At 36.6% G+C, this 15,708-nt stretch overlaps 1 protein-coding gene across 3 annotated transcripts in view; it reads right to left on the reverse strand.

The window, feature by feature from the left end:
- vps8 (VPS8 subunit of CORVET complex) overlaps window positions 1-15,708 on the reverse strand; it is a 70,370-nt gene that overhangs the window by 32,025 nt on the left and 22,637 nt on the right. For all 3 annotated transcript variants that reach the window (XR_015101966.1, XM_086121392.1, XM_086121393.1), the window contains 14 exons: window positions 14,660-14,767; window positions 13,928-14,008; window positions 12,946-13,116; window positions 11,156-11,230; window positions 10,171-10,206; window positions 9,996-10,086; window positions 8,724-8,770; window positions 8,542-8,631; window positions 6,672-6,718; window positions 3,824-4,046; window positions 3,619-3,708; window positions 3,255-3,306; window positions 3,136-3,178; window positions 2,490-2,562 (listed from right to left, as the gene is read on the reverse strand). Coding sequence is in view for 2 of the 3 variants with exons in the window: in XM_086121392.1 (XP_085977518.1) it covers window positions 2,490-2,562; window positions 3,136-3,178; window positions 3,255-3,306; window positions 3,619-3,708; window positions 3,824-4,046; window positions 6,672-6,718; window positions 8,542-8,631; window positions 8,724-8,770; window positions 9,996-10,086; window positions 10,171-10,206; window positions 11,156-11,230; window positions 12,946-13,116; window positions 13,928-14,008; window positions 14,660-14,767 (1,227 nt within the window). In the remaining variant the exon portion in view is untranslated. The remainder of the gene's footprint in view (window positions 1-2,489; window positions 2,563-3,135; window positions 3,179-3,254; window positions 3,307-3,618; window positions 3,709-3,823; window positions 4,047-6,671; window positions 6,719-8,541; window positions 8,632-8,723; window positions 8,771-9,995; window positions 10,087-10,170; window positions 10,207-11,155; window positions 11,231-12,945; window positions 13,117-13,927; window positions 14,009-14,659; window positions 14,768-15,708) is intronic.

Below are 15,708 nucleotides of genomic sequence, written 5' to 3' on the forward strand. Positions count from 1 at the left end.
TAAACAACAAAGACAAGATATTTAATGTTGTAAATTGATACATAGTATTGTTTTTAGCAAACAAGTCATAACTTTAAATGTTATTGCTGCAACACATTCCAAAAAGCTGTGACTGGGTCATTTTTCCGACTGTGTTATATCAACTTTAGTTTTAACAACATTCAACAAATATTTGGGAAGTGAGTCAAATATTTAATATAAAATACACACACCGAGGACACTAATTGTTGAAACTTTGTCTGTGGAATTCTTTCTCATTATTTCTTGATGTACAGCTTCAGCTTCTCAACAGCTCGGAGTCTCCGTTGTCGTATTATACGGTTCATAATGAGTCACACATTTTCAATGGAAGACAGGTCAGGACTGCAGGCAGGCTAGGCCAGTATCTGCACTCTTTTACTAAGAAGCCATGCTGTTAGAACACGTGCAGAATGTTATTTGGCATTGTCTTGCTGTTTGTTTGTTTGTTTGTTTCACACTTGTGGGTGTTGTTGATAAATGGCTTTTGCTTTGCATAGGAGAGTTTTAAGTTGCACTTATGGACGTAGTGCCGAGCTGTACTTACTGACATTGTGTTCCTCAGCCCATGTGCTGATATCCTTTACACATTGATGTCGGTCTTTGAGGTCACGGGCATTTAATGTTGGTTTTCGGACTTGCCGCTTACATGCGGTGATTTTTTCCAGATTTCCTTAACCTTTTGATGATATTATGGAATATAGATGATAACATCTCGAAATTCCTTTCAATTGTACGTTGAGGAAAATTGTTCTAAAACTGTTCGACAATTTTCTCATGGAGGTGTTTACAAAGAGGTGAATCTCGCCTCATCTTTGCTTGTGTATGACTAAGCAATTCAGGCTAGCTCCTTTTACACCCACCCGGCTGTTCCCAGTCAGCCTGACATGGTGGTTGATGAGCATTCCTCAACTTTCCTTTTTTGCCACCTGACCCAATTTTTTAAAAACATGCCATTAAATTCTAGGTTAATGATTATTTGCTTAAAACAATAAAGTTCATCAGTTTGAACATTAAATATGTCTTTGTAGTGCATTCAATTAGATATAGGTGGAATATGATTTGCAAATCATTGTATTTTGTTTTTATTTATGTTTAACACAGCATCCCAACTTCAGTGGAATTGGGTTTGTACGTTGTATTGACCAGTGACATGAGGTGAGCTTCATGACTGGTGAGGTACTATTCCCCTGGAATAGGACATAAAAATATGAACCCAAAATAGAAGATTAGCCTATATTCAAATTTTAACCTTCATTGAAGCATATGTTTCAAATATGGCCAACACAATTCTCAAATACACAGTGCCTTGCTGCTCCTATTTGGCAGCTATTGGAAGTGGGCTGTGTTGTGTGCCTCGTGGTCTCACAGAACGCAATGAGATTGCCACACATTATTTTTATTTCACCATGCTGTCTGTGTCTGTTTGCTTGTGCTGCTTGCTGTATGATGTAAGTGGAACAACTCCAGGTGTTTACCGACGCGAGTGAGTAGCAAGTTGTGCTGAGAATTTATTGGAAAAAAAAAATAAGGTGCAAGAATATCTAGGCCACGGCCAGTCAGCGGAGCCATCTGATTGGTTGAGACCACAACATGCGTGTCTGTATGTGAGGCTTAAGAGTCGAGGAGATGTTTTCTCCATCCTCCATTGACAAGTTGCACATTGTGCAACCTCAGATTTTTTCTTCAATTGCATCATTGTGGAATTAGAGCGCGTGCGCGCCCAAATTGGGTGCATTGTAGACCCACTTTCTTCACATTTTCCTGAATTTCTAAATACAATTGCTTTAGTGTTGTTGCTATTTCAGGTAATGTTCCCAACACAAATATTAAGTAACAATCAGATTGAGAAACAAAATTGCTGTTGTTGTGTACAACAAGATTTGAGGTTGCTCCTTCTTGATGCCTACATATACTGTAAAACACTTACTGCAAACTTTATAAACAGTAGTGCGCATAAGCGGTGCGATGGTGCACATGAGCACTGGAAGTTCAACTCAGTCATCACACTTTTGCGCACTAAGCATGTTGTAGCTCAGCTTAAGTTAGCCACCAAAACAATTGCTTATTTGTGAGGGCCATCTTTAAAATAAAGGCTACGTAAGGAAGGGATTAGTATACATGTACAGTATTGCTTCACTTCTATTTTGAAGTTGACCCTCGCGGCACTAACAACGACTGTGACAACTGGCTCTTCAAGGCTTGCTCCCTACTAACATTACATTTCCTGTGAGATGTATCGACACGTAATAAACCTTGCCCAAATGTCTTAAATTTCATCTATGAGTCGAAGGGGTCGAGGAAAAAAATGCGCAGAAAACATGAAGTTCTGGTGCTGATTTTAGAACCATGACTTTTTTTTTTACACGCACCCCTACTTATAAAAGCATTTACATTGTTGAAGCCTACTTTGTCCAGGAATCGAAAAACCAGCGCCCCTTGATTGTTCCAAATAGCTGATATTGAGATACCTGAATCTTGACCTGAACCACAAGATCCTCAGGGATGTTTCCTAGAGGATATGCCCTTCCTGCAAGACAACAACTTAAGGGGGGAGGGGGGGACACACGTAAATACAGTAGATCTATCAATGTAAAAATTGCATTGTATGCATTGTGAATGTAGGTGTGTGAGTTAGAGTGTACAGTGGACTATATTTTATGTCTGCGATATTGTAAACAACTTGACTGACATTTGTGCTGTTGTTTGTGTGTGAATGTATTTTGAGTGGTAAAGAATAGCCATCGCAACGACTGTAAAGTGAACTGGCAGAATATTAATGCAAGAAGACAATACTGTTTGAGTCCTTTGCTGTCATGACAATACGTCCACAGGAAAAAAAATGTGTTATGTTACATGTGGAGTCCATGAGGTACCTATGACAATTTACGACTGTAATGCAGTGTACTTCCAGCCGAACGACTTTAAAAAAAACTCTTGTTAATTCGATGACGGCCGTGTCAGCTATGTAATGTGGTTTCCAGTCTTATGTATACATACTGTATACATTCACGTACATATACACATATACATATATATGCATAAAAACCAAAGACGTCACAAAACCGGGTATTTGAACAAGGTTGCGTTGAGTTTTTATACCCAATCTTAGCTTACCTGATGTACACCAAAAGTTTGTTTCCCATCACCACTTCTTTAGCTGTTCAGAGAAAATGAGAGAAAAAGTAGCATCGGTCTTGTATAAATTAGGTACTAAAAAATGAAAACTAACTCACCTGTTAAGCTTCTTCCCTCCCGAAGAGGTGGGCCAATTACAGCAAAAAGTTTCTGAAACAAAAGAGGCACTGAATCTTCAGAACATTGATGGTCATTTCATATAATTCATATTTATCAGGTTTCTTCGAATTTTTACCATTATTTTTGCAAACAATGAAATACAATGCACAATAGCATGGCATTGTGGTGCCGACTACTTTTCTCTGTGGTTGCACCGAAATAGGCATGCTGTTCAGAATTTTAGAAACTTTCTGCTCACTTACACTGAAGCAACATTTGTACACTGGACCCTTCTGACCACCTTGATAATCAAAATAGTTTTCCTAAGACTTGCACAACAAAATACTGCAGGAGTGAAATTACCTCCATTGGTGTGATGTAGTCATTCATGCCACTGTTGAACACATAGATCATCGCATCATATAGCTGGTTTTCCCAACAAACTTGAACTACCTTGAATCAAACACAAACACACATTGAATATAATTGGAGAAAAATATTCGTTCTTCTGTTTTGATGTGTTTTTATAATCATTCTCCACTGTGCACAATGACACACATCGACACACCTGCTGTATATCGAGGCTTGTGACGTCCAGACGAACAATGCATCTCTCCAGATTGTCCATCAAACCATTGCTGTGGTAATGGGCCAAGAGATCCTTCATGATGGGTGTGGGGAGGTGACCAAGGCGGTCCATGACAATGTATGACTCTAGTGCTTCCAGGAAAACACCCTTAGCAACCACATTCTCCACAAGCCGAGCATATAGCTGGTCGAATAGTAGATCACTATAATTGAAACACAGACACTCCTGCTTACTGTACACTCTGTGGAACATGCATTCCTGTCCAGAGCATGTCAAAATCAGTGACAGAAAGGTCAAGGTCAAAGGTTGTGGTAAAATAAATAAATAAAATAATAAAATCAAGTATTTTGTGGGGAAAAAAAACCCGTCAAATTTCACAATGTGGTGACTGAAAAGAATTTTAGGTTGTACATGTACAACCAGGCAAAGTCTCCTTGACTCCAAAAACATTTATTATGAATAATAGTAGATTATGTAGATTATAGTAGATTATTCGGGGTATTTTATGAAAGACAAAAATAGCATTATTGAGGAAACTGCAGAAATAGCAAATGAATTTAATGAATATTTTGTTAATATCGGCAGTAATTTAGCAAAACAATTTCCTGATCCAATAAATTCTTTTGAAATAGATAAATACATAGAAAAAAATCCTTCCACAATGTTTCTTACTGCTGTGACTCCAAATGAAATATTAAATATTGTAAAAACATATCAAAGTAAAAAGTCAACTGACTGTTTTAATATTGATATGTCAATAGTAAAACAGATTATAGAATTTGTAGTGCGACCCTTTACATATATATGCAACCTGTCATTTAAAAACTGTATTTTTCCATCAAAAATGAAAACAGCCAAAGTCATTCCAATTTTTAAAAGTGGGGAAAGACAATTCTTTACAAATTATAGACCAATATCACTGTTATCACGATTTTCAAAAATATTAGAAAAATTATTTTCTCGCAGACTTGACAACTTCATATGTAAATACATGCTATTAAGTGAAAATCAATATGGCTTCAGAGAAAAACGGACCACCTTAATGGCAGCAATGGAGTTTGTGGAAGCAATAGCTACTAATATAGATAATAAAGAATACACGATCGGGATTTTTCTTGATCTAAAAAAAGCTTTTGATACTATAGACCATACTATACTATTGAATAAATTAGAGAGATATGGCATCAGAGGCACAGCATATAAATGGATTGAAAGTTATTTAGAAAACAGATATCAGTATGTGCAGTTCAAAAACAAAAAATCCAATCTACTGAAGATTATCCATGGAGTGCCTCAGGGGTCAGTGATTGGACCAAAACTATTCATTTTATATATAAACGATATCTGTAGGGTATCAAATCAACTTAAATCCGTCCTATTCGCCGATGACACAACCTTTTACTGCTCTGGAAAAATATGAAACAACTCCTTAAAAATGTGGAAAATAATTGACAAAATTAAAAAACTGGCTCGACAGAAATAAACTATCTTTAAATTTAACAAAAACTAAGTTAGTTGTCTTTGGCACGAGACCAATCAAAGACCTAGTTAAAATAAAGATAAATTCAATTGAAATAGAACGAGTCCATGAAAATAAGTTTCTTGGACAAGTAATAGATACAAAACTATCCTGGAAGCCACACATAGATAACATAATAAAAAAAATATCCAAAACTATCGGGATACTCCACAAAACGAAGGATGTGTTGAGCAAGAGCTCCTTGTATACATTATATTACTCATTATTACTCCCATATATGACCTACTGTGTAGAAATATGGGGAAAAGCTTGTAAAACAAACACACTCCCTGTTTTAAAACTACAAAAAAAGGCAATCAGAATAATCAATAGGTCTAAATATATAGAACCCACAAATCCAATATTCATCAGATTAAACACAATGAAATTCTACGACTTGGTTGACTTCAAGATTACCCAATTAATGTATAAAGTACATAACAATCTCCTCTGCCAAAATATCCAGCAGCTTTTTGAAATTAGAGAGAGCTGTTATCATCTAAGGGGTTCAAATCAATACAAAAAATCCAGAACAAGAACAAACATCAAACAAAGGTGTGTATCAGTAATAGGTGTCAACCTGTGGAACAATCTTGAAACGGACCTGAAAATGAGCAAATCGTTGGAGGAGTTCAAAAACCAATTCAAAAGATTAGTACAAAAAAACTACATGAATAAAAAAAAAAAGATAAATTTGATATACTATAAAATATAGTAAGACAACCGTTTGTTCTTGTTTTGGATTTGATCAACTTATCAATTGTATTCAAGAAATGAAAATTATAATGAATATCAGAAAATTGAAATACAAAAGGAGAAAGAATAACTATATATATACAAACCAAAAGGTGTATAAATAGGATAGTATAGTATACATAAGGGTAAAAGCATTTGATGATATGTAGATTTTTCTTTTCTTCTTTGTTTTGAAAAATGATCTAATCAAACTGCTTTAAAATAAGGGGTAGGACCAGATAAGTTACTTACTTCTTCCTACTCCCTTGAGCATACAACCGTGATGATGTGTGTTTTCTTCTTTTATCTACTTTCTAATTTTCCTTACATAATTTTTGTTTGACTTTTGTCAACCTGTCACTGTGTATACTATATATGCTCAATAAACAATAAACAAACAAACAAAACAAACAATAATGAAGCTTGGGGTCAGAAAATTCACGACTTGTGTAGATAGTATGTACAGTATGTATGTATGAAAATACTGTAGATGTTGGGCCAACATCTATTTTCACAATTTATTCATTGTCTGCTGTGCTTGCAATCATGTATAATGTTGTAGAATGTACTTACGTCCTTTGCAACAGCAGGCAGAAATCTATCAAGATCGGAATCACATCCTGAACATAAACATGAGAATTTTGACAGTGATTATTCATTTATTAATAGCATAATTGGCTATGTATTTTTTTAAACGTTTCAACAAGGGGAAAAAAAACTAACATGATTCAAGGGCTTTGAATTGACCAAGATGAGTGAGAATCAACACAGACATAAAACTAACTAATGAATAATTTGTTGGAGTCAACAACTGTGTATATTGCATTTAGATGATAGCTCGGAATGAATGTATTCCTGTGTGATTAAAAAAAAATTCAGTTTTGCAGAGGTTACAAAAATCTTTGGTACTGTCGGTGTGGTGTCTGGAAAAAAGTGAAAATGACTGTGTAAAACACAATTGGGCAATTTAAATATATGTTCAAGTAAAAAAGACAATACTTGTATGTATGGATGCATGCACGCATGTACTGTATGTATGAGGTTCATTCAAGAAATAAAGTGAATTTTTCGGCATGTGGACTTCTAATACAGTAGAAGCTAACTTTTTTTTTTCTTCAACATAGTCTCCCAGCACTCTCACACACTATTCCCATCTGTGCACAAGCTTCCATATTCCCTAGGGCGGGGGTCGGCAACACACAGCTCCAGAGCCGCATGCGGCTCCTTCGCGACATCTAGTGGCTCCCTGGAGCTTTATAAAAAAATGTTTGAAAATGGAAAAAGATTTTGATAGTAGGCTAATATACTGTAGCTCAAATAGATATAGATACATGTTGCAGCTCCGAAAAAGGAGAGCTGTGGTGTTGGTTTTTTAAAACGTACACTTTATTTATGGTTTTAACAGTCTCGACAAACACAGACACATCTGCGTCCGACTCCGTGCCTTCTCTCTTCTCGTTCGACTCGAGAGGCGTTAAAAGACAGCCTCCGAAAAACGGAAATTAATGATCACTTCACTAACACTAACAAAAGCGAAAATAATGCACCAAAACAAAAAAATCAAGCGAGGAAATCACAAAATAAATACTATGGGGTGTTTGTGAACACACAACAAAGGAATGAATAACAAACAATTCTGAGACAGTCCAGTCTCCTACATACATACAACATGTGTTTCCTTCATTATAAGTTTTATAGAAGGCTTTTATTTTTTTGCGGTTCCAGACATATTTGTTTTTTGGGGTTTTTTTTGTCCTATATGGCTCTTTCAACATTTTGGGTTGCCAACCCCTGCCCTAGGGCATAAAAATCTTTGTCCTGATTTTTCAGCCAGTCGCTCACAACACTTTTGACTTAATCATCACTTTCAAACTTCGTGCCAACTCCTGTGAACTGCTGAGGCAAGTCAAGAAAGACAAAGAACAAACGCAGAAGTCATCAGTCAGAAGTAGTCTTCTTGCATCATGACAACGCAAGGCCTCACACAGCAGCCCAAACGGTGCAGACCATCAACGAGCTGGGCTGGGAACTGCTCCCTCATCCGCCTAATAGCCCAGACCTTCACCTCTTTGGTCTCTTAAAAGCATTACGAGAGGCACCAAGTTTGAAAGTGAGCGACTGGCTGAAACATCAGTCCAAAGATTTTTATGCTGAGATAAAATGGAAGCTTGTGCATAGATAGGAAAAGTGTGTGACAGTGCTGGGAGACTACATTGACAAAGAAAAAAAAAGTATGCTTCTATCTGTACTAGAAGTCATTATCCCCCCAAAAAATCACCATATTTATTGAATGACCCTCAAACATACATGCATACATACAAGAATTGTATTTTTTACTTGAACATGTATTTTGACCAATTGTCCCGATATTAACGGCATTAATATTGCAATTAGTTCTTCTCAGAATGTAGAGTATGTTTTGGTTTTTTTTTAATGTGCTTACATGAAAATGCTGCTCCATCACTTGGATTCTGCCTTGTTCTGGGCACCTCTTCATAGCATGATCAGCAAACTGGAACAGTATCTCCACCATCTCCACCAACACATAACAGAGTTAAGATCGAATTAAAGTTTCATGTCCATTGCAGACACATGTTGCTGTCACTGTGATGGTTCTTTGCATACCTTGTCACCAACAATTCCCTTTCTTTTCAAAGGATCGACACACAAGCCTTGAGAGAACACACACAACAGTTAACATTACTCAATTATTATTAAGCTATCATGCTATTTACTTTTGATAAATTGTATTTTGACTTGACTTGGATGTAAAGGGACCAGAGGGTACCCACTGTGAGCCCTATGATACAGATACAGTTTGTTTCCCAAGCTCAAGGCAGACCTCTCAATATTTCTGAATTGCTGCATCACCATAGGATGCTGACTGAGTGTGTTTGCACTTCTGGCCAATTAATGTACAATATTACAAAGTGTTATTTTTTCATTTTGTCCTGATGGACCAATAGAGAGCAATATACATACAATTGATGTTTCAATACTTTGGACTACATGCATCACACAAAATTTCATGCAATCATCCATCCATTTTCGAATTCACTTATCCTCACAAGGGTTGCGGGCGTACCGGAGCGTCATCCAGCTGTCTCCGGGCAGTGCGGGGTATACCCGGATACCCTGAACTGGTTGCCAGCCAATAACAGGGCACACAAACATTGGAACTGTAATGGTTTAGGTAACTTCCATTTTAAATATTTTTAGAAGTACTAGCCAAACTTTGAAGAAGAGCAGATATTAATGTCTTCGGAGCGTTCAGGAAATTAAAAATAGCGGACTGTCTGTTAGTTTCAAGGTAAACCTCCAAGAAGTTTTTTTTAAAGGGTTTGAGCTGTTCTACATGCCTCCCAATTTTTGTAGATATACATTTTTTGGAAGGTGTTGTTTTCTGTTTTGTATAAACTATAAAGCATCTATGAGCGTCCAGGACCATACGAGTTCAATTTGCTATTAGTATCATTATCATAATAATGATCATGGCGGACATAATAACGATCATGGCGGAATGGTGACGGACTGGTTAACAAGTCTGCCTCACAGTGAAGAGGTGCAGTGTTTGATTCCAGTTCTGACCTCCTTGTGTGGAGTTTGCATGCTCTATCCGTGCCTGCGTGGGTTTTCTCCGGGCACTCCCGTTTCCTCCCACATTCCAAAAACATTCATGGCAGGTTAATGGAACACTCAAAATTGTCCCGAGGTGTGATTGTGAGAGCAAATGGTTGTTTGTCTATGTGTGCCCTGCGATTGCCTAGCAACCAGACCAGGGTGTACCCGGCCTACTGCCCAAAACAGCCGGGATAGGCTCCAGCAGACTCGTGACCCTCGTGAGGACAAGAGGATTAGAAAATGGATGGGTGGATAATAATGATCATTATCACTCACCAACCACAGCCTTAGCTGTTCGCTCATGGAAGGACCAGGCCAATGAGAGAGCTTCAACAAAATGTTCCTGCTTCAACAAACAGTCAATGCGCTGCATATACAGAGACCAAATTAATCAAGTGTACCAAAGACAGTAGAATAACCACAGACAACAAAGTAAAGAAAACTAGGTTACCTCTCTCCAGGCCCTGAGAGTCATAGAATGGGCTGACTGAAACAAAAGGGACAGAATGATGGACAATTGTGTTTTACAAAGTATCACAGCAAACCATTTCATGTTAATATCATTAAGAATGACTGAAATGCCAAAAAGTAGATTAGCATGAATGTTATTTTGATTTGCCATGTTTTGGCAATACTGCAACTCTAGACATTAAAATTCCAGCGTAGTTTGTCCAACAACATGAGGTTGAAAGCATGAGTTGACAATACAGCTCAAGTATGAGCAAGTGAGTACCAGGCATGAATTATAAATAGTGTATTGTTACTGCAAAATATAATTTGACAATTTGTCATATGTTGTTTATTGCAGCAATATTGAAATGGTAATTTGGCAACGTGTATTTATTTTAGTACGGCAACATGTGATTTAATTAGAGTTGGAGCATAACAATACATCTATTGAACCAATGCATCGATGGATCTGCCCTGCGATCTCGCTACATCATTAGGAACTGGACTAGGACAAATCGATATTGGCCATTGGAGTGTAGGTTACACCAGTGTAAATTTAGTCGGCACATGTAAAACCCAAACCTGAAACTTAGTGTAGACAATCATTACTATTTATTGTGTGAATAAGCATTGTATCTGAGTACAATGATTAGTTGTCAGTTACATGTTTTGCTCACGTGAGTATTTGTCATTTAGTTTGTCAAGTTACCTTATATACTATAATTTGTTTTGGGTGTTTGTGCAATACATGGGTATTCTACGAATGACCATTTTATTCTACAGTTTAGTTTATAAAGTCTTTTTAAAAACATATCAACATAAATTATAAAATTATTTGATCGCCCTTTACATCCATCAGAAAAGAAATGCAAACCTTCTCATTTTCAACTCATTTTAGCCTACCTACCTTAATGACACTTAAGTGATACTTCTCAATTGCTGTTCCCATCGTTTACAAATATCGGACACACATTAACAAATAGTACCTTGGTGCCCAAACAGACAATTTGTCCTGCATAGCTTGAAATAGACTGGTAGCAAGCTTTTTCTCCAACTAAGGCCTGGAATAAAAACATACTGTGTTAGAGACAAAGAATTATATGAGCAAGACGGATTTAACTTGTCCCAGGCAAAACACTGACAAAATCCCTACTTTCAATGTCTTGAAAAAGTAATCGTACCCCCTTGAACCTTTTCATAAGGTGACTTTACAGTCACAAACCTGAATGCATTTAGTTGATATTTTACAACACAGAGTAGCACATAATAGTGAAGTGGAAGGAAAATTATAGATTCCATGTTTTTTTTTACAAATATGAATTTGAAAAAAGGTGGTGTGCATTTGTATTCAGCCCCCTGTACTCTCTTAACCCTTAATACAATCCAGTACAATCAGTTGCCTTCAGAAGTCACCTGATTATTCATTAGAGCCCATGTGTGTGGAATTTATGAATATAAATAGGAATACAAATGTTCTGTGAAGACCTCAGTGGTTTGTTGGACATATTATAGTAAACTAGTCTTCCTGGTATTAAAATTAATCAGTTGCGTTACATTTTCGATTAATTCATCATTACAGAACCACGCACAAGTATAAACCCTGTGCTTCAAAACTTAAACGTTAACATATTATTGAGGGAGCTAGCTCCGAACATTTTTAAAAGTTGAATTATATTTCACAAAAAATGTACGAACACATTTATTAATTTGAGGTAATGGATGATTAGATACATAATGCACTTATAAATTATCTCCATATGCTGTAATGCACATAATGTGTGCACACTGGTACTGTATGGGCAATTTTAAGAATATACTATAAGGCGCACCTAAAAGCATTCAATTTTCCCAAAAGCTGACAGTGTGCCCTATAATCCGATGTGCCTTATGAACGATAAACTTATAGAGTCACAGTCTCTATATATTCCTCATTGAGTTGTTTCCCTGTCAGGCTATTACATAGACCAGCGTTTTTCAAACCCTGTGCTGTGGCACACCAATATTGGCAGGTGTGTCATGGGAAATTATCTAATATTTACAGTATGTCTGTGAGGTCTAGTGCCTATAAGTACTCTTCAATACCAGCAGGGAGCAGCAGTCACTAGCTAATCGTCTTATGCTATGAGACAAGCAAAGTTTCCGGCGCAAGTTATCTTTCATTTGGAATTACTTTTTTTTTACCAGACCCGAAGCAGCTAAAGCAATAGCCTGTCTGCTGTAAAAACTAAAACCATAGAAAGAATGAGAGCTGTGGAGGAAGAGCTTTGTGTGTCTTCTATCAATTGCTGTCAGGATATCAGATCTGTTTTCATCCAAACCATTTATCACAGTGAGTGAGAATAAATATGCAAGATTATAAAATATTGGATAGGTGTCGATTTGATTCCTAGTCAAGGTGTTATAATATAACGTTATTTTTTCAAGTTTTTTTTTTCAGCTAGTGGTGTGCCGCCAGATATTTTCAATGAAAGATGTGCCTTGGCTCGAAAAAGATTGAAAAACACTGACATAGACAGACCTGAAAACCTGGAATCATCCCATCACCCATTTTTTAATATGCTTGTATTTATATTTTATCATTCATATTTATTTATATACTTTTTGTTCTTCTACTTCTCCCTTTTCATAATTTTGCTGCTGTAAATTGGGAATTTCTCCATCATGAGACAAATAAATGTTTTCTTATCTTATCTTACCTTATCTTATTAATGTTCCTATGCCATCTTGTGGTGATTATTCACAGGAACCAATTGTAACTCATCAGAAAATCCCTCACCAAAGCCTGGGAGACATTCCCTCCTGTGGCCAGCGATTTGAAATGGCGGCTGTTGTATACCAGTTGCACCTGCTCCAAGTCCAGAATCTCCAAAATCTCCTGACTGGGTCGGTCCACAACTTGTAGCTTTTCGTGGCTGTCTATCAGGACTAATGTACGACCATTAATCCACTAAAAATAAAATTGAGACAGAAAGGAAGTGAATCGATGCCGCACCTTGCTTTCCAGGTAAATTTGTCATACAACTACCACAAAAGCCTGCCAGAGATACAATGAATAGTATATAAAACAGTTGAAACATTTTGCTTGTGCTGCACATATGAAAAAGAATAAGAAGCCTCGTGCCAACTTCAACATTATTTATAAATTGACACAAATTATACTTTATAACTACATGCCAGAATTCAAACATGACCCATATCTACATTAAAGAGACCAATGATTAGTTAAAAAAATGTTGAGATTTCCGAAAACAAATTTGTTGGACAATGACTAAATTTACTCGGGCTGCAACTAACGATGATTTTAATAATCGATTAATCTGCCAAGTACTGTGTCGATTGATTGGAATTTTTTTTTAAAGTTTCTCTTTCTGTCCGTGATGCAAAAACATCATTATTTCACATGAACAGTGCAGAAAATGAACTAATTTGATTCAGTTCCTGGTTTGGTCCATAACATGTCAGAAAACAGGTAAAAACATAGATCAGTGTTTTCCAGATGAAATGCAGATGTTTGCAAATATTGTATTTTGATACAACACCAAGAGAAATAGTCTGCTTTCATTTACAACCGAAAGGCCAAATTGTTGTTGATTTGGATCATTTTGAATGAAACAAGGTCTCCAAAGAATGAATCGATTATCAAAATGATTAATCATTGCGCCTGTACAATTTAATTTAACAATTCCCCCAAACACTATTTATCAGTATGAAGATCAAATGGTCTGAAAAGCGATCATACCTTTACTTGGAGTACTTACATTCAAACTGATTATATCACAGCTGAGATGAATATGTCTCTGTTTGATAACATGGATGGCACCCATCTCCTCTCTTTTTATCTGGACGAAGCAGCAAAGTGAAATGATTTCATGAAAAAGTCTTATTTTAACTTACGTTCATTCTCTTCCACCTTTGGAGTTTGTCTTAATCCTTGAATTCAAGTAAGTTTGCTGTCACAAAATGGCAGTATTTAAAACTCATGTAAAACAACAATTATTACATAAGAGGATGAGGAAACTTGTAATTGTCAAAAGCATTGGGCTTGTCAGCAAAATTAAGAACATTTGAATTGTGGCCATTCATCTTGCTTTGCTCATGGTAAAAATTTAGGCAGATTTTTAAGCAGAATTTCTTTAACTTGTTGAATTTCAATCTTAAAAAAAAAAAAGAAACTATGGCAGGGTTAATAAATAATAAATGTAATCTGTTCCAAATACAATAATATAGTACTTGAACTATTTACCACAAATGCAAAATATTAAAGAATGCTACTGAATGCAGTGGTAATAGTTAAGTGTATTTCAGAAGTGCCACCAGACTTTGTAGAGAACTGAATACAAATTGGAAAGAAAAAAAATGAACACAAAGAGGAAATATAATTTATATATAGAACACATCCATATATAAATAATACTGTACATTATGTAAATAAGATATTTGTAGGTGAAGATAAAATATGTATCTATTCCAGTTAAAAGGTCAGTACATACCATGAGGAAGTGGACTGTATCTCCTTTACAGAAAGCTAAGAATGGGTTGACAGCCATTTGGACGGACACAAACTGCCATGCAAGCTGTGGAACACTGGATGGATCAGACTAAAAAAAAAACAAAAAAACCACAAAGTAATTGTTTCTTTGTGGAAACATATTGCTAAAAATCAGATTAATTATTAGTACAGTATTATTAGTGCTGCCCGGAATGTTGCAGCACGATGTGGTGCTACACCGAAGGCGTACACCTCGAAATACAGACTTGCCTGTATATGGTAAAAACTCAGAAAGCATGTGTAAGAGTGATTATCGCTCTCTGCTTTTGGATGTATTATCAACTTACTCATGCGACCTTGCAAAGACTTCATTCATGATGGGAAAAGCACAGTGTACAAATCAAAAGTGGTTTATCGTGTTGAAGAGGCCAGCTGGTTCCTGTTCTCAGCCTTGAATGAAGATAACATCCTCTGAGAAAGAAGAAGTGGCAGTGCTAGCCTTGAGACGGCGCGCCTGTGATGTGTCCACAGCTCTCTATACATTTTAGAGTTCTTTTTAAGATCCTATTATTTGTTTTCAAATCTTTAAATGACCTCGCTCCACCTTACATCTCTGAGCTCCTCCGCCCCTACACACCTGCCCGGCCGGTGCCTCAGGTCTGCGGACCAGACATGATTAGAGATACCAAGAACTACGCGGAGGCTTCGAGGGGACCGAGCCTTTTCTGTTGCTGGTCCCTCTCTTTGGAATGACCTCCCACTGAACATTCGGCAAGGCCCCTCGGTGCCCATCTTTAAAACTCGTCTCAAAACTAATTTTTATTCTTTGGCTTTTAACTAAGCATGAGACTTGATTTTTAGTTTTACTGTTTTCGTGCTTTCTACTGTCTTCGTCATCAATTTCTTGTTTATTGTTGTATACTGTATGTGATATTTACTCCATGTACAGCACTTTGCATACAGTGGTGGTTGTTTTAAAGTGCTTTATAAATACAGTTGAGTTGAGCAATCACAAACCCTCAGTATGACTCCTCTTAGGAGTGCATTGTG

The sequence above is a fragment of the Hippocampus guttulatus genome, chromosome 10 (assembly GCF_054856545.1).
Source record: "Hippocampus guttulatus isolate MCC_2025c chromosome 10, RoL_Hgut_1.0, whole genome shotgun sequence".
Taxonomy (NCBI): domain Eukaryota; kingdom Metazoa; phylum Chordata; class Actinopteri; order Syngnathiformes; family Syngnathidae; genus Hippocampus; species Hippocampus guttulatus.